We start from the raw sequence: 26357 nt of genomic DNA on the forward strand, positions 1-26357 counted from the left end.
TCCACAGCCTGTTCATCATTGAGAGACGTACAGATTGAGCTGGTGTCCTTATGAGCACTCTGAGCGCCTTCTTGTTTTTACTGCAAGAGTTTAAGTTCCAGGTTGTTTTCTATGAAGTGGAATGTTATCCCTGTAAATACACATCCCTGCTGGTGTGATTATAGGTGAGGATTATTTTTTGGGAGAGTGAAAAGTTGGCGTGAAACAGTCATCGCAAATCATATGTCACATTGGGCCATGCAAATGAATTTGACTTGACTCGACTTGACAATACTATGCCATTTGAACGCCCCTCAGGGTTCACTCTCATGTTAAAAGAGCCGACGCTTCGTCCCTTTCGCTCGCTGCTCCACTCAAACACTCGGCTGCTTCACACTTTAACTCTCTGAAGTCTGCGAGGTAAGAATGAAATCTTCATACAGCACTTGAACCTTTAACTCCCTGTGTTCTGCCTCACTGTATAGCTTTAGGTTTGTATCTGTCATGTTATCATTTTACAGGTAAGATGTTTTGGATTTAACGTAACCACGACTGCAAAAGCCTAAATCATAAATGATGATGAGCTACTGGAGCACAAACAGGAAAATTGTATTATAATGAAATTAAAAAGCTGTCTGGGTTTTATTCCTGTATGTGCAGAACAGAGCATTAAGGTCAGGTACCATGCTGGATATAAATTGTATTAGCCGTCTGCCATCCTGTTCAATTCCGTCATCCTGTGCTTAGTGTTCAAGCTTTTGATGCATGTGTATGTGACACAGCACAACTACGCTGAAAGAAGAGGAGCAAAGCTGTCAAATGATCTTCACAGTTCTGGCTGCTTTGGCTCAGAGGATTAAAAGGATGAGCTCAGTATTCTGTGGAATTGACAGGTTCAGACATGTCAATTCCACAGAATACTGAGCTCATCCCAAAAAAAATCAGACCAATTTGGGATGTTCAGATTGAAACATAGCTCAGGCCTTTTGGCACATCAAGAGGACAAGGGTGCTTTCATACACTGCAATATGAAAAACCATGTATGTGTTTACCTTTCACTGCCTGCATCATCGCCTGTCCACTTTGGAAGTATAAACTAAAGGCCGATGGTTCTGACTCCCCAACAGAGGCCAAAACTCTGCAGCCATGCCTCCTCCAGGTGTGTGTGATAGCATCATTAAGGCTCGACACAGGAAAGACGGTTATGGGAACATCGAAAACCCTGAGAGGTTCCTCAACCAAGACTTCCTGCAGCTGAAACAGTACTGCGTTAAAGGAGGGCTGAGGTACGTAGACGACATGTTCCCCCCTGACAGAAGATCCATTGGTCAAGATGTCCTGGACTCAGAAGCTGAACTGGCTCGTGTGGTGTGGCTGAGACCAGGGGTGAGTGCAGAGGTGCCAGCATGAAGTCTGAGACCAATTATATGGAGCAAAACGCTCCCTTACGAAAGATAACTTATATGTTTTATCTAGCACATGTGTGAAAATGTGTTCAGCCTCCCAGAATCATTTCTTGTGTGACAAAGTACTTCATATTCTGTAACAATCTAATTTTCTGTTTCAGCAAATTGTCCCCAATCCACACTTCCTAGTGGATGGGGTCTCGAGGTTTGACTTTGAACAAGGAATAGTTGGTGGGAGCTGTTTCTTAACTCTTTATATACATTCTACAGCCCTGCAGGCAAAGTTCATCACTCTGACACAGGAAATGATCATTTTCTGCAGGTGATTGCTGGTTTCTGGCTTCTGTTGGAGCTCTGGCATTCCAGAAACACATCCTGGAGCAAGTTCTTCCACTGGGGCAAACATTTACAGAGGATTACTGCGGGCTGTTCCACTTCAGGGTAAACACTAGCATATGAAACCGGCACCACTGTTCTCTTGAACATAACCTTTGGTGTATCTGAGCATTAACTCTTCAATATCTTAGCTACAGCTTAACTACTTTGAATCATGACTAGCTTGTAGCTTGTGTCAAGTAGCTGCACTAACACTGAAATCAACCACAGTCAATATTCTCTTCTTCCTCAAACCTTCAGTTCTGGAGATTTGGAAGATGGGTGGATGTCGTCATTGATGACAAACTACCAACAATCGATGGCAGACTAATCTTCGTCCGCTCAACAACCCCAAATGAGTTCTGGCCTGCTTTGCTGGAGAAAGCCTACGCCAAGTATGAAGAAGATCTTCCTGAGTTATTGAGGTGTTTAATCTGCTTTTAGGAATATTTAGTGAAAGTAAAGTCACATCCACTTCTGTCAGGGTGTGTGGCTCCTATGCAGACATGAATGCTGGGACCCCCACAGAGGCTTTGGTGGACTTCACTGGTGGTGTTCACATTTGTATCCAGCTTGACCCCCCGCCTCCAAACCTGTGGGAGCTCATGTGCAGAGCTGGCAAATCCAAGTCACTGATGGGCTGTGGTACACCTCAGGGGGTAAACATGTTTTTATCTTACTCCTCCCAGTCTTACCCACACTGTGACCTAGTACCCGGGTCATACATGGTTTTGTTGGAACATGGTGTCACACCCGTACAGGCAAACATCTATGGCAGTCGTCAAGATTTTACACATCTTATCTCTAACCCAAATACTAAACCTGATTGCTCACTCACCTTGTCCTATAGGAGACATCAGAAAACACAGTAGCAGCCAATGGATTGGTTGAAGGCCATGCCTACACTCTTACCGGTGTCAAACAGGTACAATTATACAGTCATCTATCTAGTATTGATCTAATCAGAATCCTAAAATGCTCTTTTTGTTTCTGCTTGCACCCAAACGTACCTCTGCAAATGATTTGAATGTGTTGGGCATTTCTAGTTCAAGTACATATGTTCATTTGTTCTTAAGCACATTTTCCTGTGACTGCTGTTTAGATGAAGAGTCGGCAGAGTCTAGTAAACCTGGTCCGTTTGTGGAACCCCTGGGGGAAAGGAGAGTGGAATGGAGACTGGAGTGATCGGTAAGAAGGATTCCCACTCAGTCAATGTTTCACCAAAATCTTCCCCTGGTTTATAGTTCTGCAGATGATGCTCTATTGTAACCTGAAATCATTGAGGGCAAAAGAACAACGAACGAGGAAAGTCTGCCTAGCTGTCTTATGATGATTATGTCACTGCTCACTTTACTGGTTTTGCATAAAGCAGTGAAACAAGTCCAGTCAAGCCAAGTTCCATTCAGACAGTATGTACATATACTGATACCTAAATGTTCATTTGGGATCATTATTGATGATGACATGTTGTAATACCTCTGTCCTCTCAGGTCTCCTCTGTGGAAAACCGTGAGCCCTCAGGATCGTGAAATGTGCCTCTCTGTAGCGGATGATGGGGAGTTTTGGTAAGAATCCTGCAGAAATCATGAAGTCAGTCATGTTTACTGTCTCACATCCACACACACTGCAGTGGCCACCAGCTTTCAACTCAGTAATCCATCCACGTTAAGTCCAAGGTTTTAACTGTGAAAATGTATTGACTGATTTATTTCACTATTTAAACTATCTTTTAAAATGAGGCAATGCAAAAAAGGTGCGTCTTCTTTGTTCCAACCTAGTTCAGTTTTGCCTTGTAATAGTTATGTTTATAGTTAATACAAAAACACAAGTTGATGTGTGTGTCACTCAAACTCACCTCTGAAATCTGCAGGATGACCATAGAAGACTTTTGTAAGTACTATGCAGATCTCGACATCTGCTCCATGTGTCCTGAATTCCTGGATGGATCCGAGGCTTGCCACTGGGAGACCTCTGAGTATGAGAGCAGATGGGTTGCAGGGACCACTGCTGGAGGATGCATGAACTTTGGTAATTTCAAGATACTTGCTCCTGAATTACAAAATAATGTGTTTGTTGCATTATTATAATATTTAGTTAATTTAATTACTATGAATTCTTATTATTTATTTAATACTATACCTGTAATTGTGAACTTTGAATGATGTAACATTACTTTATATTGCAACACAGCACAAATAAACATCCATAAATAACAGAAATGAGAGGAAATTATTCCACCTCATTAAAATAAATCAAATGATTTACACTATTCTTTGCAAATTTCGAAATTATGAAATTGTTTCCTGCTTTGCTCTCCAGACACCTTCTGGACTAATCCACAATATCGGGTCACAATTGGAAAATTACGCGGTAAATGCGCTGGGAAACCGAATGGAAACAACATGCTGGTGTCTCTCATGCAGAAGCCAGACAAGAGAAACAGGCGCCTGGTCAAAAACCTCCACATTGGATTCACTGTGTTTGAGGTAAATACTACTGTTTATTGTTTCCATGAAAGGATGTGGGCAACCATGCACTTTGAAATGAAACACAAATGCACCTGTGTTGAACATGACACACATTCCAATGCTGAACCCAAACACTGCAATGAATGGAAAAATATTCTTGCATTATTCACAAAGGAACTTCCAACAACACAACATTTAAAGAATAAAGACTGCACCTCTTTGGTACACTGTATCACATGGATTAAAGAGTAAAGGAGAATAAGCAGGCAGCCACAGTAAACAGTCACAGGCTTGAGTGATATATTCATTATTATTATTTATTTAATGTTATTTATCTTAGATTGATCATCATATGAACTAATTATACTGCTTTTTTTTATCCCCAACATAAATCCATTTTCCAATCCAAGGTGCCTGAAGAAGTAAGTCACATTTCTATCCTAATCCTTGTACACGTCCTCATTAAACAGCTGTGTTGATCTATTTGCTCTACTGCATAAAAATGAATTGTTAACTTATTGTTACAGTTCATGGAAAACAAAGGAAAGTTTCCTGCCTCATTCTTTAGCGTAAACTCGCCCGTCGCCCAAACTAAGTCCTTCATCAACGGCCGTGAGGTGATGGAGTTCTTTAAGCTGACGCCTGGTGAATACCTGATTGTTCCATCCACCTTCAATCCCAGCGAGACGGCTTCCTTCATCCTGACCATCCTCGCCAAGACAGAGACCCATGTCCAGTAAGCAAACTCGCTCAATCTGAGCTTTCTACTCGTTTCTGTCGCAGCTATGATAGAGACATGATGTGATCTACTCTGCACAAAACAAAACACTAATGTCATGACTGCATGTTTGATCTTTCCCTTTAGTGAGAATTCTGGTGGCCATAATCACGAACCTATGATTTATGAGGAGGTTTGCAAGATCTAATTATAATAATGTTCAGAATATTCAATATAATATGTTGATATAGCTATTGAGTCATTATATTGTCAGATGAAGATGCAGCAACATTAAATGGCTCCACTGCTTCATCTTTTACTCCATCTTAAATTTTTTTTCTTTCAATTCTTAGCCCAAACACGTTGAAGACAAACATGACGATGAAAGAAAGAATGAGCTCTTCAATCAGCACTCAGATCAGGTATTTGATCTCACTGTCATGAATCCAAATTTGAGTATAAGTATTACTTCCAACTAAAGGACACTTACTTATTATGGATTACTAATGACTAATGACTTATTTATACTCTACTTTCCCTTTTCTGTATTGACAGTATGAAGAAGTGGATGCTGAGCGGCTCCAGAAGCTATTAAATGAAAAAGTCCTCAAAGGTCTGAACTGACAAACTTGCACCAGAGCTCTGTACATAATTATACATATAAAAATATTCAATCTAGTCCCATCACATTCTAGTCCAGTTTTTTCCATTTTTGACGCTAATTGATCTCTTTAATCCAGGAGACCTGAAATCTGGAGGCTTCAGCGTGGATGCCTGCCGCAGCATGGTGGCTCTCATGGACGTATCCTGGTCTATATGTGCTGTGCTTTGTGCCTCGGCTCCTCTATTCACTCAATCACAAACTGGAAAAGGAAGATAACTGGAGCTACATACATATCGTCTGTACATGAATCAGTTTCTGTTCCACAAATGATTAGATTTAAGGTAAGATTTGACTTAGAGATGTTGATAACTTAACTTTGGGCCTCAAAGACATCAATCACAGGAAAACTGAATGGTCCAGAGTTTGTTCGTCTGTGGAAGAAGGTTGTCATGTACAAGGTGAATATAGTTCAAGTTTAAAAAGCATCTCAAAGGCAATCATTTGCTCCCTGATGATAAGTTATTCTCTCCCTCTCTCTCTCTCTTTAATCAGGACATTTTCTACCGCACAGATACTAACCGATCAGGAACGCTGTCACTGAGAGAGCTGAGGAATGCAGTGATGGAGTCAGGTAGACCATCAGATAGAGAAGCATTCAGAGAGCACACAGCTCATTATGACTGAAATCTGGCCTCATCATAATATGGAGATAGTTCATAATATTGGGTAGAACATTTAAACACATTGAAATGGTTGTATTGAGTCTGTTGTTCCATCACAGGGCTGCCAACATGAAGTTAAAGCTAATTGAAGATGACGCACAAAGAAAGCATTTCACACTGATTGTGAAATGGCATTTAATATGTCAGCAGATATAACTTCACTTCACTGAATCTGTGCGTGTGTGTGTGTGTGTGTGTGTGTGTCAGGGATGAGGCTCAACGACGACATGCTGAACTTGATGGCTGTGCGCTACAGTGGCTCCTCTGGAGAGCTGACACTGGAGAGCTTCATCAGTCTGATCCTTCGCCTGGAGTGCATGTACCGTAAGTGGAGTTAAATTGGGGGAAGAGAGCTCTCAGCTGTGTGTGTGTGTGTGTGTGTGTGTGTGTGTGTGTAGAGACTGACCTCAACCAGATTCCCTTCATTCATCCTTGTTCAAATTTAGTTAATATTTTCCCAAGCAGTGTGAGATAGCAGGACTACTTTGTAAAAATGTACTAGTTAATATTGTATGTAACACTAGTGGCCTCTGATCATTGCCACCGCTGCCTTCAGTGTCTCATAAGTAAGAATGATCTATTCTTTGCCAACAGTAATCTTCAAGCAGTTGTCTGATGGAATGAGCATGACACTTCGAAGCTCAGAGGTACATAATGGATGTTTACAATTGATTCTTTGACCTTTACAAGCTTTTAGAATCCTTCACCTCAGTGTTACAGTGTCTACTACAGTGTGTTAGTAACTTGTTCCTTCTTTATTTTCAGTGGCTGTACGTTTCAATGTACACATAAACTCGCCAGAGAGGATGAACTGTGGAGGAACTCATTTGGAGGAAGAGGATTCGGCTGACAGGATCAGTATTCAGTATCAGCCAAATGCTTAAGTTTAGGTGTAAACCGAACCTAACATGTAGCCACAATAAAGTAAAGTAGTATAACAGTTTAGCTTGGGGGTAAACTTGTTAAGTAAGAATGACACAGCAAGTTACCTCATTCGCTATGTAATCACAACAGATTATTGATTTATGCTTTACTAAATAAAGATAGTATGCAGGCACTGTTAATGTGTGGATCTGTATTATATCCCAATAAGGACTTTTAGGACATCCTCAGACCTCAGCATCAGTTCTCAGGCATCAGACAGTGAAGCATCATACCTTAGCCTGAAAGGCATCCAGCATCAGGAAACACATCTGACCTCATGTATCAGACTACAGTACACAGTCGCACACACACATACTTCAGGGAAAACACTGGTTTCTGGCAAACATCTGCATGGGAATAGTGAACAAAGCAAACTCCATCTGATGGCGCTTTCTCTCACTCTGCCTGGCAGCTGATGATAATATACAGATAATAAACACACCAGCATTGTACTACAGACACCATTAAGTGTGATATGTTTCTTCTTTTTCTTGTTAATGTTGAGAAACAAAAGGAGAGCTTCTTTATCTGTTAATGTGGTTGCTAGGTGATGATTAAAGTTGTGTGAAGTGGAGTAAACTCTGTTGCTTTATTTCCCTGTATTGAATTTGTTTAATTTCCTCTGGGAATCCCTCTTCGCAAACGCATTCCGGAGGTTCCTTTTTCCTTACATGGTGAGGTTTTATGGGAGTTTTTCCTCTTCCTCTCAAAAAGCTAGAAAGCTACCACCAATTTGAGGGCCTCAGAAGCCCTTTGAGACGTCCTGTATGTGTGTGTGTGTGTGTGTGTGTGTGTGTGTGTGTGTGTGTGTGTGTGTTGTTTGGGCTGTACAAATAAACCTCACTTGATTTAAATCTGCCGTTTCTTGTCAGTGACTCCAGTTGCCTACCTGGTGTGGTGTGTGTGCTCAGGGCTGAAGCTGAAGCTGAAGCTGAGGCTGAAGCTGAGGCTGAGGCTGAAGCTGAAGCCGCCTGTGGTGGAGTTCAAAATGGGAGACACACACACACACACACACACACACACACACACACACACACACACACACACACACACCCAGGTGTAATTGTGGGTGGAGTTTATTCACATTCAATATAAATGTGATCTTGAAACACAAACAGGACACCACCACAGGGTTCACTGGCTCTGGAACATCAAGGCAACGCTTCGCTGCAAACGTTCACTCTCTGAAGTCGCTGAGGTAAGAATGGAATCATCAGACTCCACTAAAAACACTAAGTAAACCAGCTACTTTATGTAAATGTTATCATATTACAAGTAAGATGTTTTGGATCGAATGTAACCACAAATACAAAAGTCTAAATGCTAGTTGTTGTAGGAAACCTGTGATTCATACTGTATGCTCTCTTTTTTTTTCTATCTGCCGTACCTACAGTAGTATTAAAGTCAGTTACCATGCAGGATATATTGAATGATCAAGTAAGTATTGTTAGATGTGTTAACCTGTGCATACTGCAGATTGTGTGCGTGCATGTGTATGTGACACAGCTCTGAGATGCTGGAAGAAGAGGAGCAAAGCTGTTAACTGTACTTTGCTGGTTTTGCTCAGAAGATTCATAGGACGAGCACAGTTTACTCTGGCATTGACAGTGCTCATACAACTAAATCGCATAATAAATTAAAAAGTATAATAAAGCAAACATGGGTGTGCTTTCTTACCTTAACAGTCACTGCAACATAATAGGCATATATGAATGTAACGTTCACTGCCTGCATCAGGAAGACAAGTTTCCTCCTGTAATACTACGACTTTAATCATCTAACCGCTAATATAATCACATAAGAGTGTGTGGGATCTCATATGATCATAGATTGCAAGTATGCACTAAAAGGTTAGACGAACACATTTCAACATGTGCTTTGTATTCATATCGGTTAAAGGGCACTTGAACAGATTGTAGTCATAACTATTCAGTTGTAAATGTAATCGCTCATGCTCATTAGTTAAGTCATTTGGAATTAGACAGTGTAGCTTGTTGTAAACCTGGATCAGGAATGTGAAAACGTTTTAGTTATTTTTTAAAGGTGTATTAAACTTTTTTTATCATATGCGAAAGTGTTACCCACGACTGTGAATGCCTTACAGGCAAAGAAGAACCGGGCGAACGTGTTTATGTTGAAAGAGCCTCTATGACTGAATTCCACTTCCATTGTTTAACACACCCACACAAAAATGATTGATATATGCAGATAACAGTGGTTTGCATAAATTGCTCTCGTGATTATAATTCACAAAAATATGATAATATAGAATTATTATAACTTTGACTCACCTGTTGGCCATGCCTCCTCCAGGTGTGTATGAGAACATGATGGAGGCTCGACACAGGAAAGACGGTTTTGGGAGCCTCAATAACCCTGAAAGCGTCTTCAACCAAGACTACCAGCAGCTGAAAGAGTACTTGGTTGCACACAGGCTGAGGTTTATAGACGACATGTTCCCCCCAGACAGGAACTCCATCGGTGAGAGGTTCCTGAACCCCACTGACCTGGATCGTGTGCAGTGGCTGAGACCAGGGGTAAGAGCTGTGATGATACCACCAGGCACTGAAATGTGACGGTATACTAAGTATAATTTACTGTTTCAGGAAATTGCCCCCAATCCATCCCTCATAGTTGATGGCATCTCCAGATTTGACTTTGGACAAGGAAGAATTGGTAACGGAGCTGCGATGCAACATTCTTATGTCCTGCTGGCAGCGTGCATGACTCTGACACAGTAAATGATCATTTTGTGCAGGTAATTGCTGGTTTCTGGCCGCTGTGGGATCTCTGGGATTCAAGAACGGCGTCCTGGACCAAGTTATACCACAGGGGCAAAATTTTAATGAGGAATACTGCGGGCTGTTCCACTTCAGGGTAAATACTTTATACATGTATGAAATAAAGACAGGCTGGATTTCAGCTCAGGTCATTTGTATGGAACACTGGATGAGATGGAACATGAAACTATCTGATCCTTAAACATTCAGTTCTGGAGAATTGGAAGATGGGTGGATGTTGTCATTGATGACAAACTACCAACAATCGATGGCAGACTAATCTTCGTCCGCTCAACAACCCCAAATGAGTTCTGGCCTGCTTTGCTGGAGAAAGCCTACGCCAAGTATGAAGAAGATTCTGTTCTTTCTGAGTAATTGATGTTTAATCTGCTTGTTTGAAGATTTAGTGAAAGTCGCATCCACTTCTTTCAGGGTGTGTGGCTCCTACGCAGACATGAATGCTGGAACCCCTGCAGAGGCGTTGATGGACTTCACTGGTGGTGTTCACATTTATGTCGACCTCAAACACCCACCTGGAGACCTGTGGGAGCTCATGTGCAGAGCAGGTGATTCACAATCACTGATGGGCTGTGGTACACCTCAGGGGGTAAACACGTTTTATCTTACTCCTCCCAGTCTTACCCACACTGTGACCTAGTACCCGGGTCATGCATGGTTTTGTTGGTACATGGTGTCTCACCCGTACAGGCATGTGATACAAATCCAGATATGCTATAACATCTTTGGCAGTCCTCAAGATTTTACACATCTTATCTCTAACCCAAATACTAAACCTGACTGCTCTCTCACCTTTCAAAGTCTCACACCCTGTCTGTCCTATAGGAGACATCAGAAAACACAGTAGCAGCCAATGGATTGGTTGAAGGCCATGCCTACACTGTCACAGGTGTCAAACAGGTACAATTATACAGTCATCTATCTAGAATTTACCTGGTACATGATTTATGTGGTTTGGGGTTTTAAAGGCTTTCTCTATTGTGCACTGTAGACCTGCACCATTTAAGGCATTTTTACATACTGTTCGCAAATAACTGTCTTTTCTGGTGGTGACTGCTGATTAGGTGATGAGTCAGGAGAAAGTGGAGAGCCTGATCCGTTTGTGGAACCCCTGGGGGAAAGGAGAGTGGAAGGGAGACTGGAGTGATCGGTAAGAAGGATTCCCACTTTACGTACATTGCAGTGACACCAGACTGGAAAGACCAAGTTTCAGCCTACAGTTGAGAGAAGTGCTTCCTGGCAGAGGCAATATAGAGCTACTGTTCTAGGTGATATACAACACCTAGGACCAGAACCACCACTGCCACTGAGAGGAACTAATCACAGCAGCTGACATGTCTGATTCACAAGTGATGAATATAGATTACAGCAGATGCAGAAGTGAAAAGGCTTTTGCCTCAAGGGGATCATTATTGATGCTTACATGTTGAAATACCTCCTAATTCACTGACTTCACTTTACTCTCAGGTCCCCTCTGTGGAGCACCGTGAGCCCTCAGGATCGTGATCTGTGTCTTAAAGTAGCTGATAATGGGGAGTTTTGGTAAGAATCCTGCAGAAAACATGAAGTCAAGCATGTTGACTGTCTTCTTTTAGTCATTTATCATTTTTCACAAGTAGAAAAAAAAGTAGGAAAGTGTAAACAGTAAACAGTCTCCTTGGGAACAACCTGCAATCCATACTTAATGCAGCAGGGGTCAGTAGATCAAACATGGGTAAACAATCTTAGGAAATGAAAAAATAATGTCTGTGTGTGTGTGTCACTCAAACTGACCTCTGATCTCAACAGGATGACCATAGCAGACTTCTGTCAGTACTTTTCAAGTCTTGACATTTGCTGCCAGTCTCCTTCCTTCGTGGATGGATCCCAGGCTTGGGATTGGAAGGCCTCTGTGTGTGAGAGCAGATGGGTTGCAGGGGCCACTGCTGGAGGAAGCAAGAGACATGGTATTTCCAAAATACTGAATTAATAATATAGTGTATTTGTTGTGACATGGGGAAGTATTTGTTGCACTTTTATAAATTGTGAGGGCTTAAGATGAGATGAAACATTATTTTAAATCATAACTAATGTTGTGTTGTGTTGAGTCCCCAACACAGAAAAGTAATGCAGCATGAATACAGCCATCAAATGTTCTGTTACAGCCAAAAGAGCAGATATCAAGCAGAATTACATGACTTTACATGATATAATGACAGATGCAATGTGCTGTAGCCTACCTATGAGCTTGGATGCACAGTATTTGCTCACAGATAAACTATCTTCTGCTTGCTTCATTAACTCATAACTGAATTAAGAGGATAGGTTTCACACTATGATGTGCAAATGATTGAAATATGAACTTGTTTTCTTCTTTACTTCCAGACAGCTTCTGGATAAATCCACAATTTCGGGTCACAATAGGAAAAGTACTGGGTGAATGTGCTGAGACACATAATGATGGCAACATACTGGTGTCTCTCACGCAAAAGCCAGACAAGAGAAACAGGCGCCATTTCGAAAATCTCTACATTGGATTCTATGTGTTTGAGGTAAATAAGACTGTTTAATGTTTCCATGAAGGGAGGTGAGCTACTTTGACTGTGACATTCATAAACATTGAAAATAGCAGCTGGTCAGAGCTTTGAGTCTTTGTGACGCAGCTTAGGTGCAGCGACTCAGAGCTGTTGTGTTCAGATATTAACATCAATCCCCCCTTGAGTGATTGTTTACAAGTTTCTGAAAGATATTTTGTGATACTCTCAAGAAAATATGTCAGTTTTTGATTGATCAGCATTTCAACTGATTCCTTTTTTATCCCCAACATAAATTCCTGTTCCAATGTGTCCAAGGTGCCTGAGGAAGTGAGTAATATTTATATCAACATCCTTGTTCCCATCCTCATTGTACAGCTATGGTGATTAATATACTTAAAATTAATTGTAAACTTATTGTTGCAGTTCATGAGAAAGAAAGGAAAGTTTCCTGCCTCATTCTTCAGCCACCACTCGCCTGTCGCCCACACTAAGATCTTCCGGGATGCTCGTGAGGTGATGGAGTTCTTAAGGCTGAAGCCTGGTGAATACCTGATTGTTCCATCCACCTTCAAACCCAACGAGTCGGCTTCCTTCATTCTGACCATCGTGGCCAAGACAGAGACCCATATCCAGTAATCAAACTCACTCAATCTATGAGCATTCTACTCGTTTCTGTCGCAGCTATGATGGAGACATCATGTGATCTGCTTCATATATGACACATATTAACTCTTATTTATTTGAACACAAATGCAAAACTGTATATGTGATCTTTCCCTTTAGTGAGAATTCTGGTGGCCATAATCATGAACCTGTGGAATTTTCAGTGGTGAGGAAAAGAAGAACTATTCATATTATAATAATGTTCAGAATGTGTTAGGGATACTTTTGAAGATTACTTTTATATTGTCAGATGAAGATGTTTATTCCCTGTTGCCAACCAGAGCTCCTTGATTAATGTTCACGGAATTAGGGCTGAAATGTCTTATATATACTTTGAGAAGCTGAATGGGATTGTGATATCACACTCATATAACACTCACTAGGGTGGAATGAGCTGCTAGGTGGGAAACAGCTGGTAGACAGGCGGTGCTTACTTGTGATCTCAGTTATTATGAACTCTTAACACGCAGTTGACAGAAAGCTCAGTAAAAAAAAAAGTCCACATGTTTCTCATTTGTCTGTGTTTACAGAATGAAGATGTGGGTGCTGAGGAGCTCCAGAAGTATTTAAATGAACAAATCCTTAAAGGTGTGAACTAACTACAACTAACCACTACAGCTCAATATGCTATTATCATTGTAGAAATATGGATTCTAGTCTCAACATTTTCTGATGTGAAGTTATCTCTTTAATCCAGGAGACCTGAGAGCTGGAGGCTTCAGCCTGGATGCCTGCCGCAGCATGGTGGCTCTCATGGATGTATCCTGTTGTACATGTGCTGTGCTTTGTGTCTCTATTTACTCAATCACTAACTGGAAAAGGAAGATAACTGGAGCTATATAAAATAAGTCTCTACATTAATCGGTTTACACAAATTATTGGAATTTACTTAAGATTTGACTTTCATAACTTAACTTTGGGCTTCAAAGACATCAATCACAGGCACACTTAATGAGCCAGAGTTTGCTTGTCTGTGGACCAAGGTGATCAAGTACAAGGTGAATATAGAGTCAAAGTTAAAGACATCAAAGGGAATAGAGGGCTCGTCCACTAACATCTCTCTCTCTCTAATCAGCACATTTTCGTCAGCACTGATGTTTCACACTCGGGCACGCTGTCACTGAGTGAGCTGAAGAACGCAATCATGGCTGCAGGTAGACGATGATGTACAACAACAGACAAAAAGAAGTCAAAATCACATATAGACTGACTGCAATCATTTATAGCCTCATCAAAAAAATCTAACCTTAGTTCAAAAGGTGACCCTTCCTGAAACTGTGTGTTTGTGTTGTGTGTGACAGGGTTGAAAATTGGCGATGACATGATCAAACTAATGGCTGTGCACTACGGCGCCTCTGGACAGATGAGACTGGCGGGATTCATCAGTCTGATCATTCGCATGGAGTGCATGTATCGTAAGTCAAACTGAGCCATTGATGGCAGTGGGTCTGACTCAGTCTCCTTGGTAACAGTGTGTTTACAACTTCTTAGCAGCAGTAAACTCCCCCTGGCTTTAACAGGGTTGAGTGGGATTGCTAGTGGTGTTAATGGTTAATCAATGATTGATTTGACAAGATGTTTCATCTATCAGTTGAGGAATTTGTTTAAATGATAATTTGCATACCTAATATACCTAATATGTATCTATACAGCTCATCTCTAATCATGTTACTTAGCTGTTTCCACACTAATGGAGAAAGATCACAAAGAAACATGGAAAAGTCAACACAGCACACAACCTCAGTGTTTCCACTGAGTTTGGATGAGGAGGTGAAGATTGAGAAACTCAAATCAGATTCCATCAGTAGATGGCGCTACAGAGACGAGAGATTTTCCAGGAGAAACCAATTTATGGATTCCCAGCAGGATTTAAAGAGGATTCAGCAAATTCTACAAAAATGTTCTCTAAAAACTACAGGATTAATGTTTGTGTTGGTTGAGACCACAAACACTTTCATCCTTTTCATGGTTAATGATTCATATTGTTCCAAGCAGTGTGAGACATCAGGACTAAGCTGTAAAGATTTACTAGTTAATACTGAATGTAACACCAGTGACCTCTGCTGGTGGCCTTCTATTATCACTGCCTCTGATCAATGCCACCGCTGCCTGCAGTGTCTCATAAATAACAATGAGTTGTTCTTTGCCAACAGAAATGTTCAAGCAGATGTCTGATGGAATGTCCCTGATACTTTGAAGCTCAGAGGTACCAAAACTTATGCACTTTTCTTTAGACTTTAGAATCCTTAGACTTTAGAATCCTTTGCTGCAGTATAACAGATGCCAGAGTTTATGCTGCAGTGTGCGTGCGTGCGTGCGTGCGTGCGTGTGTAACAGGCTCTGTCTCTCTATTTTCAGTGGATGTTCATTACAATGTACACACAAACTCAGAGGATGGACTTCAGATTGCATTTGGAGGAGCAGGACTTTATAATCACGGGATGTTAGATCAGCTAACAGGGTCCATGTGAAATATGAGCCATTATACAGAGCTTAAGTAGACGTTACTGTGTAAGCCTAACCTAACACGTAGTCACTATAAATCTCAGTTTTGTAGTCTAGCTTGGGTGTTTTCTTTCTTTTTTCCCCTTATTTTCAGGAAACTGCAATCTATTTTCTGTACAGTCACATACATAAAGAACATAGAGGAAAAGGGATTTAAGCAGTTTAAATATAACTCTTCATTGTCCCCGTGATGGAACCACATGTATCTAGTCACACTCACACACTTACATACCCTTTGATCTGATGTAGTCTGGACAGTGGTAGTCCAGCTGTGAGAGGAGTGGAAATCAGAATGGAAATAGAGATACGATATAAAACAATACGGGACAGCTGATCGGTCTGACGGGGGAGGAGCTCTGGACGCTCATTCTCCTGCAGCAAGACGAAGAAGTATCGCCTTATTCATTTACCTGAGGCGGTATATTCATATCGCTCCTTTTCCGGTCCCACGCCCCCCCCTGGAGTAGCTCTGCGCCCCCCACTTTGGGAACCACTGCCTGGAAAGCATCCATCGTCAGGAAACACATCTAACCTCGTGTACCGGACTACATCAACAGTTGCACACAAACATACTTCAGGGAAAACACTGGTTTCTGGCAAACATCTGCATGGGACTAGTGAACAAAGCAAACTCCATCTTTCTCTCACTCTGCCTGACAAATGTACACAGTACTATACAGATGCACTGACTGATAATATACAAACCTTTTTGTTCTAGCCAGCATTGTACTACTGACACAATGACAGTTACTGTTGAGAGACAAAAGTGTGTCTGTGTCTGTGTCTGTGTCTGTGTGATGTTTGGGCTGTACAAATAAACCTAACTTGATCTGACTCTGCCGTTTCTTGTCAGTGCTTACCTGGTGTGGTGTGTGTGCTCAGGGCTGAAGCTGAAGCTGAGGCTGAAAATGGGAGAGAGAGTTGTTATTCCAAGCTTACAGAAACATTTCATATCTATGGCCTAATGTAGAGGTTTACAAAGTGCCTCAGCTCACTCAACATTTTCCAATAGAAACAGTAAAAGTGTGACAATAAAGTAAATAAATACAAATTAATCCGCTTAATGGCCTTTCAGACTTAGTAAGCTTCTTCTCTTTTGTTTGACAAAAACTGAAGCGAAGGTTTCAGGTTTGTCCTGTTCTTTTATGTAAACACACACACACACACACACACACACACACACACACACACACACTCTGTCCCTCTCTCTCGCAGGTGTAATTGTGGGTGGAGTTTATTCACATTCAGTATAAATGTGATCTTGAAACACAAACAGGACACCACCACAGGGTTCACTGGCACTGGAACATCCTTCCCTTTCACTCCCTTATCCACATCTCTCTGTTTACTGCTGCTGAAGACGTCGTCAAGAGACCCCTCATCTCAGACCCAAACTTAGTCTCAGTGAACACCTTTTCCTGTTGAGATCCCTTTTGATTGCTCGACCTGAATCCTGATTGCAACCGAGGAAGCAAGCGTTTCCTCCTGTTTTCTTCAAATTCGCCGTCGACCAACTACAGGCCTCCCCACTTGGACCAAGAGAATCGAGGCCCTGCAGATCTGCCCTGTGATCAACTCATCAGCGCCTGAATCTGTTTAAATCCACGAACCAACTGGAGCTCCAACACAACGGACTGCTCAACTACGGTGAAGGAAGAGATATTATATGCATTGGATATAGGATACTGTGTGTTCTTAACTAAGCTAAATGTTCTTTTAATTTTTCATCGGTGTTAATCATCACCGATTGCATGTGCGCCCTTTCTCTCTCTCTCTCTCTCTCTCTCTCTCTCTCTCTCTCTCTCTCTCTTTCTCTCTCCATCCTTTGTCCTGGTAAACTGTGCTAATGTGCTACACCACCGCGTGTCTGACTGTTGGTTTTGTGTATTGTCTCCATCCCATCTTCTCCCGTGCTGAGGGGCGGAGCGCGCTCTCACACACACACACACACACGCACGCACCCACCAGCACACACCCACACCCACACACAGGGAAGCTAGGAAGAAATCCGCCATCTTGGGACCCCTCCCATTCACATGTGTTTAGCCGCCATTTTTATATAGCCCTGTTTCTAAGCTAGATCCCGCCATTTTAGTTTGATCCAGGTCCTACTAGTGGGCGTGTTATAACTCCGCCACTTCCTGCGCATCATTCCCTCTCACACACACGCACACACACATACACACACACTCAAGCTTTGTTTTCCTTGCATTCGAATCTGTATTTACCTGAACTCCTTGCTATTGTTTATGTTTTCGGGTTTATTCTATTGATGCTAATGACTTTGATTTATTATTTTTAATTAATAAATCCTTTCATATTTTAACAAGAAGTGTCTGAAATTGTTTGCTCTGGATGTCTGTATGATAATCAACCTCTACGTGCATCAAGTGTCACCCTTCTAGACTGATTTCGAGCGCAAGACTAATCTTTAAATTATTCCCATTTAATTAATTTATTAATTAATTTGATAATTTTAATTGATAATTAAGATTTATGGTGAATCTTGAAGGTTTAGGTCAATTATATGCTATCTTGGTTCCCTGTGCCAATAAACAGGGTGGTGCCTTGAGGACTCTAATTATTAAAGTTATTAATTTTATTGTTTTATTCTGTTTTATTTTATTTTATTTTTGATAGCGATTTTTGATCATGAGTTAAGTCATTTGGAATTAGACAGTGTAGCTTGTTGTAAACCTCTACCAGGAATTTAAAAAACGTTTTAGTGATGAAACTTTTTATCAGAATGTTACCATATGCAGAATCTTACCCACAACTGTGAATGCCTTACAGGCAAAGTAGGAACGTGTAAGAGCCTCTATGATTGAATTCCGCTTCCATTGTTTAACACACCCACACAAAAACTGTTTGATACATGCAGTTAACAGTAGTTTGCATAAATTGCTCTCGTGAATATTATTCACAAGAATATTATATATAGTATTATTATAACTTTGACTCACCTGTTTCCCAAACAGAGGCCAAAACTCTGCATGGCGGCTCGACACAGGAAAGACGGTTTTGGGAGCCTCGATAACCCTGAAAGAATCTTCGACCAAGACTATCAGCAGCTGAAACAGGACTTTGTTGCACACAGGCGGAGGTTCATAGACCTCAAGTTCCGCCCAGACAGGGACTCCATCGGTGAGGGGGTCCTGAGCTCCACTGACCTGGATCGTGTGCAGTGGCTGAGACCAGGGGTAAGAGCTGTGATGATACCACCAGGAACTGAAATGTGACGATATACTAAATAACTATAAGTATAATTTCCTATTTCAGAATATTGCCCGCAATCCATCCCTCATAGTTGATGACATCTCCAGATTTGACTTTGGACAAGGAGAACTTGGTAAAGGAGCTGCAATGCAACATTCTAATGTCCTGCTGGCAGCGTGCATCACTCTGACACAGTAAATGTACATTTTGTGCAGGGAATTGCTGGTTCCTTGCCGCTGTGGGATCTCTGGCATTCCAGAACAACATCCTGAAGCAAGTTATACCACCGGGGCAAATATTTAATGAGGAATACTGCGGGCTGTTCCACTTCAGGGTAAATACTTTATACATGTATGAAATAACGACAGGCTGGATTTCAGCTCAGGTCATTTGTATGCAACAATGAGATGGAACATGAAACTATCTGATCCTCAAACATTCAGTTCTGGAGATTTGGAAGATGGGTGGATGTTGTCATTGATGACAAACTACCAACAATCGATGGCGGACTAATCTTCGTCCAATCAACAACCCAAAATGAGTTCTGGCCTGCTTTGCTGGAGAAAGCCTACGCCAAGTATGAAGAAGATTCTGTTCTTTCTGAGTAATTGATGTTTAATCTGCTTGTTTGAAGATTTAGTGAAAGTCGCATCCACTTCTTTCAGGGTGTGTGGCTCCTATGCAGACATGAATGCTGGAACCCCTGCAGAGGCGTTGATGGACTTCACTGGTGGTGTTTACATTAAGGTCGACCTCAAAGATCCACCTCCAAACCTGTGGGAGCTTATATGGAGAGCTGGCCAATCAAAATCACTGATGGGCTGTGGTACACCTCAGGGGGTAAACACGTTTTATCTTACTCCTCCCAGTCTTACCCACACTGTGACCTAGTACCTGGGTCATGCATGGTTTTGTTGGTACATGGTGTCTCACTCGTACAGGCATGTGATACAAATCCAGTAATGCTAAAACATCTTTGTCAGTCGTCAAGATATTACATATTTTATCTCTAAGCCAAATACTAAACCTGACTGCTCTCTCACCTTTCAAAGTCTCACACCCTGTCTGTCCTATAGGAGACATCAGAAAACAAAGTAGCAGCCAATGGATTGGTTAAAGGCCATGCCTACACTGTCACAGGTGTCAAACAGGTACAATTATACAGTCATCTATCTAGAATTTACCTGGTACATGATTCATGTGGTTTGGGGTTTTAAAGGCTTTCTCTATTGTACACTGTAGACCTGCACCATTTTTACATTTTACATACTGTATACTGCAAATAACTGTCTTTTCTGGTGGTGACTGCTTAGGTGATGAGTCAGAAGAAAGTGGAGAGCCTGATCCGTTTGTGGAACCCCTGGGGGAAAGGAGAGTGGAAGGGAGACTGGAGTGATCGGTAAGAAGGATTCCCACTTTTTGTACATTGCAGTGACACCAGACTGGAAAGACCAAGTTTCAGCCTACAGTTGAGAGAAGTGCTTCCTGGCAGAGGCAATATAGAGCTACTGTTCTAGGTGATATACAACACCTAGGACCAGAACCACCACTGCCACTGAGAGGAACTAATCACAGCAGTTGACATGTCTGATTCACAAGTGATGAATATAGATTACAGCAGATACAGAAGTGAAGGCTTATGCCTCAAGGGGATCATTATTGATGCTGACATGTTGAAATACCTCCTAATTCTCTGTCGCACTGTCCTCTCAAGTCCCCTCTGTGGAACACCGTGAGCCCTCAGGATCGTGAAGAGTGTCTTAAAGTAGTTGATAACGGGGAGTTTTGGTAAGAATCCTGCAGAAAACATGAAGTCAGGCATGTTTACTGTCTTCTTTTATTTATTTATCATTTTTGTGTAAACTGTAAACCAGTGGTTCTCAAACTGTGGGCTCCCTGTAGTGGTACGCTGACGAATCAAATACAAATATCAGAAATGCGACCCAAAATAAGTTCAGCCGGTGCGAGCGCAATTGGCGGTGCCGGCGCACTTGATGGTGCCGATGCCCGCGCATCATGAGGAATAAATTTGCTTCCTGTTTGCATTATAGTTTATTCTGTATATATTGTAGTACATTTTTACACTTCTGGTTGGATGCTAACTGCATTTCATTGGCTTGTACCTGTACTTTGCTCAATGACAATAAAGTTAAATCTAATCTAATCTAATTTTGCACAGCAGCTGAATAGGGTAGGCCTACGCTTTTTCTGGGGTGGTACCTGATGTAAAAAGTTGGAGAACCACTGATGTAAACAGTCTGCTTAGCAACAGCCTGCAATTCATACTTAATGCAGCAGGGGTCAGTAGACCAAACATGGGTCAGTTGATCAAACATGGGTATGTAAAACAATCCAAAACAATCTTAGGATATAAAAAAAATAATGGCTGTGTGTGTGTGTCACTCAAACTGACCTCTAATCCCCTACAGGATGACCAAAGCAGACTTCTGTAAGCACTTTACACATCTTGACATATGCTGCCAGTCTCCTTCCTTCGTGGATGGATCCCAGGCTTTGGATTGGAAGGTCTCTGTGTATGAGAGCAGATGGGTTGCAGGGGACACTGCTGGAGGAAGCAAGAGACATGGTATTTCCAAAATACTGAATTTATAATATAATGCATTTGTTGTGACGTTGGAAGTATTTGTTGCACGTGTGCTAAATAAGTGCTTAAGTTGAGATGTAACATTATTTTAAATCATAACTAATGTTGTGTTGTGTTGAGTCCCCATCACAGAAAAGTAATGCAGCATGAATACAGCCGGCAATGTTCTGTTACAGCCAAAAGAGCAGATATCAAGCAGAATTACATGACTTTACATGATATAATGACAGATGCAATGTGCTGTAGCCTACCTATGAGCTTGGATGCACAGTATTTGCTCACAGATAAACTATCTTCTGCTCGCTTCATTAACTCATAACTGAATTAAGAGGAAATGATTCACACTATTATATGCAAATGATTGAACTATGAACTTGTTTCCTTCTTTACTTCCAGACAGCTTCTGGATAAATCCACAATTTCGGGTCACAATAGGAAAAGTACTGGGTGAACGTGCTGAGACACATAATGATGGCAACATGCTGGTGTCTCTCATGCAAAAGCCAGACAAGAGAAACAGGCGCCAGGTCAAAAATCTCTACATTGGATTCTATGTGTTTGAGGTAAATATGACTGTGTAATGTTTCCGGGGACGTGAGCTACTTTGACTGTGACATTCATAAACATTGAAAATAGCAGCTGGTCAGAGCTTTGAGTCTTTGTGACGCAGCTTAGGTGCAGCGACTCAGAGCTGTTGTGTTCAGATATTAACATCAATCCCCCCTTGAGTGATTGTTTACAAGTTTCTGAAAGATATTTTGTGATACTCTCATGAAAATATGTCAGTTTTTGATTGATCAGCATTTCAACTGATTCCTTTTTTATCCCCAACATAAATTCCTGTTCCAATGTGTCCAAGGTGCCTGAGGAAGTGAGTAATATTTATATCAACATCCTTGTTCCCATCCTCATTGTACAGCTATGGTGATTAATATACTTAAAATTAATTGTAAACTTATTGTTGCAGTTCATGAGAAAGAAAGGAAAGTTTCCTGCCTCATTCTTCAGCCACCACTCGCCTGTCGCCCACACTAAGATCTTCCGGGATGCTCGTGAGGTGATGGAGTTCTTAAGGCTGAAGCCTGGTGAATACCTGATTGTTCCATCCACCTTCAAACCCAACGAGTCGGCTTCCTTCATTCTGACAATCGTGGCCAAGACAGAGACCCATATCCAGTAATCAAACTCACTCAATCTATGAGCATTCTACTCGTTTCTGTCGCAGCTATGATGGAGACATCATGTGATCTGCTTCATATATGACACATATTAACTCTTATTTATTTGAACACAAATGCAAAACTGTATATGTGATCTTTCCCTTTAGTGAGAATTCTGGTGGCCATAATCATGAACCTGTGGAATTTTCAGTGGTGAGGAAAAGAAGAACTATTCATATTATAATAATGTTCAGAATGTGTTAGGGATACTTTTGAAGATTACTTTTATATTGTCAGATGAAGATGTTTATTCCCTGTTGCCAACCAGAGCTCCTTGATTAATGTTCACGGAATTAGGGCTGAAATGTCTTATATATACTTTGAGAAGCTGAGTGGGATTGTGATATCACACTCATATAACACTCACTAGGGTGGAATGAGCTGCTAGGTGGGAAACAGCTGGTAGACAGGCGGTGCTTACTTGTGATCTCAGTTATTATGAACTCTTAACACGCAGTTGACAGAAAGCTCAGTAAAAAAAAAAGTCCACATGTTTCTCATTTGTCTGTGTTTACAGAATGAAGATGTGGGTGCTGAGGAGCTCCAGAAGTATTTAAATGAACAAATCCTTAAAGGTGTGAACTAACTACAACTAACCACTACAGCTCAATATGCTATTATCATTGTAGAAATATGGATTCTAGTCTCAACATTTTCTGATGTGAAGTTATCTCTTTAATCCAGGAGACCTGAGAGCTGGAGGCTTCAGCCTGGATGCCTGCCGCAGCATGGTGGCTCTCATGGATGTATCCTGTTGTACATGTGCTGTGCTTTGTGTCTCTATTTACTCAATGACTAATTGGAAAAGGATCATAACTGGAGCTATATAAAATAAGTCTCTACATTAATCGGTTTACACAAATTATTGGAATTTACTTAAGATTTGACTTTCATAACTTAACTTTGGGCTTCAAAGACATCAATCACAGGCACACTTAATGAGCCAGAGTTTGCTTGTCTGTGGACCAAGGTGATCAAGTACAAGGTGAATATAGAGTCAAAGTTAAAGACATCAAAGGGAATCAAGGGCTCGTCCACTAACATCTCTCTCTCTCTAATCAGTACATTTTCGTCAGCACTGATGTTTCACACTCGGGCACGCTGTCACTGAGTGAGCTGAAGAACGCAATCATGGCTGCAGGTAGACGATGATGTACAACAACAGACAAAAAGAAGTCAAAATCACATATAGACTGACTGCAATCATTTATAGCCTCATCAAAAAAATCTAACCTTAGTTCAAAAGGTGACCCTTCCTGAAACTGTGTGTTTGTGTTGTGTGTGACAGGGTTGAAAATTGGCGATGACATGATCAAACTAATGGCTGTGCACTACGGCGCCTCTGGACAGATGAGACTGGCGGGATTCATCAGTCTGATCATTCGCATGGAGTGCATGTATCGTAAGTCAAACTGAGCCATTGATGGCAGTGGGTCTGACTCAGTCTCCTTGGTAACAGTGTGTTTACAACTTCTTAGTAGCAGCAAACTCCCCCTGGCTTTAACAGGGTTGAGTGGGATTGCTAGTGGTGTTAATGGTTAATCAATGATTGATTTGACAAGATGTTTCATCTATCAGTTGAGGAATTTGTTTAAATGATAATTTGCATACCTAATATACCTAATATGTATCTATACAGCTCATCTCTAATCATGTTACTTAGCTGTTTCCACACTAATGGAGAAAGATCACAAAGAAACATGGAAAAGTCAACACAGCACACAACCTCAGTGTTTCCACTGAGTTTGGATGAGGAGGTGAAGATTGAGAAACTCAAATCAGATTCCATCAGTAGATGGCGCTACAGAGACGAGAGATTTTCCAGGAGAAATCAATTTATGGATTCCCAGCAGGATTTAAAGAGGATTCAGCAAATTCTACAAAAATGTTCTCTAAAAACTACAGGATTAATGTTTGTGTTGGTTGAGACCACAAACACTTTCATCCTTTTCATGGTTAATGATTCATATTGTTCCAAGCAGTGTGAGACATCAGGACTAAGCTGTAAAGATTTACCCGTTAATACTGAATGTAACACCAGTGACCTCTGCTGGTGGCCTTCTATTATCACTGCCTCTGATCAATGCCACCGCTGCCTTCAGTGTCTCATAAATAACAATGAGTTGTTCTTTGCCAACAGAAATGTTCAAGCAGATGTCTGATGGAATGTCCCTGATACTTTGAAGCTCAGAGGTACCAAAACTTATGCACTTTTCTTTAGACTTTAGAATCCTTAGACTTTAGAATCCTTTGCTGCAGTATAACAGATGCCAGAGTTTATGCTGCAGTGTGCGTGCGTGCGTGCGTGTGTAACAGGCTCTGTCTCTCTATTTTCAGTGGATGTTCGTTACAATGTACACACAAACTCAGAGGATGGACTTCAGATTGCATTTGGAGGAGCAGGACTTTATAATCACGGGATGTTAGATCAGCTAACAGGGTCCATGTGAAATATGAGCCATTATACAGAGCTTAAGTAGACGTTACTGTGTAAGCCTAACCTAACACGTAGTCACTATAAATCTCAGTTTTGTAGTCTAGCTTGGGTGTTTTCTTCCTTTTTTCCCCTTATATAGTGGGGTTTTTGGGTCAGGTACCATCGACTTGTGGGCCTCTGAAGCCCTTTGAGACATGATGTGTTACTGTATGTGTGCTATACAAATAAACTTGACTTGACTCTGCAGTTCATAGTTGTGGATTATTGTTGCTTACCTTGTGTGGCTGTGGTACCGTAGTGTTGTGTTAGATATTCAGGCTTTTCAGGAAACTGCAATCTATTTTCTGTACAGTCACATACATAAAGAACATAGAGGAAAAGGGATTTAAGCAGTTTAAATATAACTCTTCATTGTCCCCGTGATGGAACCACATGTATCTAGTCACACTCACACACTTACATACCCTTTGATCTGATGTAGTCTGGACAGTGGTACTCCAGCTGTGAGAGGAGTGGAAATCAGAATGGAAATAGAGATACGATATAAAACAATACGGGACGGCTGATCGGTCTGACGGGGGAGGAGCTCTGGACGCTCATTCTCCTGCAGCAAGACGAAGAAGTATCGCCTTATTCATTTACCTGAGGCGGTATATTCATATCGCTCCTTTTCCGGTCCCACGCCCCCCCCTGGAGTAGCTCTGCGCCCCCCACTTTGGGAACCACTGCCTGGAAAGCATCCATCGTCAGGAAACACATCTAACCTCGTGTACCAGACTACATCAACAGTTGCACACAAACATACTTCAGGGAAAACACTGGTTTCTGGCAAACATCTGCATGGGACTAGTGAACAAAGCAAACTCCATCTGATGGTGCTTTCTCTCACTCTGCCTGACAAATGTACACAGTACTATACAGATGCACTGACTGATAATATGCAAACCCTTTTGTTCTAGCCAGCATTGTACTTCTGACACAATGACAGTTAATGTTGAGAGACAAAAGGAGAGCTTCTTTATCTGTGAATGTGGTTGCTAGGTGATGATCAAAGTTGTGTTAAAGTGGAGTAAACTCTGTTGCTTTATTTCCCTGTATTTGCTCCTCTGGGACTCTTTCTTTGCAAACGCATTCCGCAGGTTCCTTTTTCCTTACATGGTGAGGTTTTATGGGAGTTTTTCCTCTTCTTGTCAGAAAGCTT

General features: G+C 41.4%; 3 protein-coding genes across 4 annotated transcripts; all 3 read left to right on the forward strand.

Annotated features, from left to right (window-relative positions):
* The first annotated feature begins 1125 nt into the window (after positions 1 to 1125).
* On the forward strand, positions 1126 to 7893 carry LOC143009013 (calpain-1 catalytic subunit-like). Its single transcript, XM_076161004.1, has 20 exons — positions 1126 to 1365; positions 1547 to 1616; positions 1708 to 1826; positions 2022 to 2155; positions 2245 to 2419; positions 2611 to 2685; positions 2863 to 2948; positions 3251 to 3325; positions 3631 to 3788; positions 4080 to 4246; positions 4639 to 4650; positions 4756 to 4959; positions 5300 to 5368; positions 5502 to 5559; positions 5687 to 5748; positions 5940 to 6008; positions 6103 to 6181; positions 6480 to 6596; positions 6867 to 6919; positions 7038 to 7893. Exons 1-20 carry the CDS (start codon positions 1126 to 1128, stop codon positions 7062 to 7064), a joined length of 2049 nt encoding a protein of 682 aa, XP_076017119.1. The 3' UTR covers positions 7065 to 7893.
* Positions 7894 to 8094: 201 nt separating this feature from the next.
* Positions 8095 to 16493, forward strand: LOC143008997 (calpain-1 catalytic subunit-like). Of its 2 annotated transcripts, XM_076160986.1 has the most exons (20): positions 8095 to 8394; positions 9510 to 9733; positions 9803 to 9872; positions 9955 to 10073; positions 10187 to 10320; positions 10409 to 10583; positions 10820 to 10894; positions 11059 to 11144; positions 11462 to 11536; positions 11783 to 11940; positions 12359 to 12537; positions 12934 to 13142; positions 13294 to 13339; positions 13704 to 13761; positions 13871 to 13932; positions 14103 to 14171; positions 14249 to 14327; positions 14475 to 14588; positions 15327 to 15379; positions 15532 to 16493. In XM_076160986.1, the coding sequence occupies exons 2-19, from the start codon at positions 9524 to 9526 to the stop codon at positions 15368 to 15370; spliced, it is 1962 nt and encodes a 653-aa protein (XP_076017101.1). In that variant the 5' UTR covers positions 8095 to 8394; positions 9510 to 9523; the 3' UTR covers positions 15371 to 15379; positions 15532 to 16493. The 2 variants fall into 2 exon arrangements, with proteins under 2 accessions (XP_076017101.1, XP_076017100.1); XM_076160985.1 differs by lacking the exon at positions 8095 to 8394 and having other exon boundaries at positions 9497 to 9733.
* Positions 16494 to 16979: 486 nt separating this feature from the next.
* On the forward strand, positions 16980 to 25392 carry LOC143009019 (calpain-1 catalytic subunit-like). The gene is made up of 20 exons (XM_076161020.1): positions 16980 to 17325; positions 18657 to 18878; positions 18958 to 19027; positions 19110 to 19228; positions 19338 to 19471; positions 19560 to 19734; positions 19971 to 20045; positions 20208 to 20292; positions 20607 to 20682; positions 21324 to 21481; positions 21896 to 22074; positions 22467 to 22675; positions 22827 to 22872; positions 23237 to 23294; positions 23404 to 23465; positions 23636 to 23704; positions 23782 to 23860; positions 24008 to 24121; positions 24860 to 24912; positions 25057 to 25392. The coding sequence occupies exons 2-19, from the start codon at positions 18672 to 18674 to the stop codon at positions 24901 to 24903; spliced, it is 1959 nt and encodes a 652-aa protein (XP_076017135.1). The 5' UTR covers positions 16980 to 17325; positions 18657 to 18671; the 3' UTR covers positions 24904 to 24912; positions 25057 to 25392.
* Positions 25393 to 26357: the final 965 nt, after the last annotated feature.

Source organism: Genypterus blacodes, unplaced genomic scaffold (genome assembly GCF_046128005.1).
Source record: "Genypterus blacodes isolate CSIRO-AG114 ecotype Tasmania unplaced genomic scaffold, CSIRO-AGI_Gbla_v1 ptg000109l_1, whole genome shotgun sequence".
NCBI classification, from domain to species: domain Eukaryota; kingdom Metazoa; phylum Chordata; class Actinopteri; order Ophidiiformes; family Ophidiidae; genus Genypterus; species Genypterus blacodes.

What these genes read in the sequence shown, in the direction of transcription:
- LOC143009019 (XM_076161020.1), top strand. Translation starts at nt 18,672, where the DNA reads ATGGCGGCTCGACACAGGAAAGACGGTTTTGGGAGCCTCGATAACCCT. An exon ending in TGGAGGAAGCAAGAGACATG is followed by an intron (nt 21,482 to 21,895) that starts GTATTTCCAAAA and finishes CTTTACTTCCAG; the next exon opens with ACAGCTTCTGGATAAATCCA. An exon ending in TGTTTGAGGTAAATATGACT is followed by an intron (nt 22,075 to 22,466) that starts GTGTAATGTTTC and finishes TTATTGTTGCAG; the next exon opens with TTCATGAGAAAGAAAGGAAA.
- LOC143009013 (XM_076161004.1), top strand. Translation starts at nt 1,126, where the DNA reads ATGCCTCCTCCAGGTGTGTGTGATAGCATCATTAAGGCTCGACACAGG. An exon ending in TCAATCAGCACTCAGATCAG is followed by an intron (nt 5,369 to 5,501) that starts GTATTTGATCTC and finishes CTGTATTGACAG; the next exon opens with TATGAAGAAGTGGATGCTGA. An exon ending in GAATGCAGTGATGGAGTCAG is followed by an intron (nt 6,182 to 6,479) that starts GTAGACCATCAG and finishes TGTGTGTGTCAG; the next exon opens with GGATGAGGCTCAACGACGAC.
- LOC143008997 (XM_076160985.1), top strand. Translation starts at nt 9,497, where the DNA reads ATGCCTCCTCCAGGTGTGTATGAGAACATGATGGAGGCTCGACACAGG. An exon ending in GCGGGCTGTTCCACTTCAGG is followed by an intron (nt 10,074 to 10,186) that starts GTAAATACTTTA and finishes TTAAACATTCAG; the next exon opens with TTCTGGAGAATTGGAAGATG. An exon ending in GCTGATAATGGGGAGTTTTG is followed by an intron (nt 11,537 to 11,782) that starts GTAAGAATCCTG and finishes TGATCTCAACAG; the next exon opens with GATGACCATAGCAGACTTCT.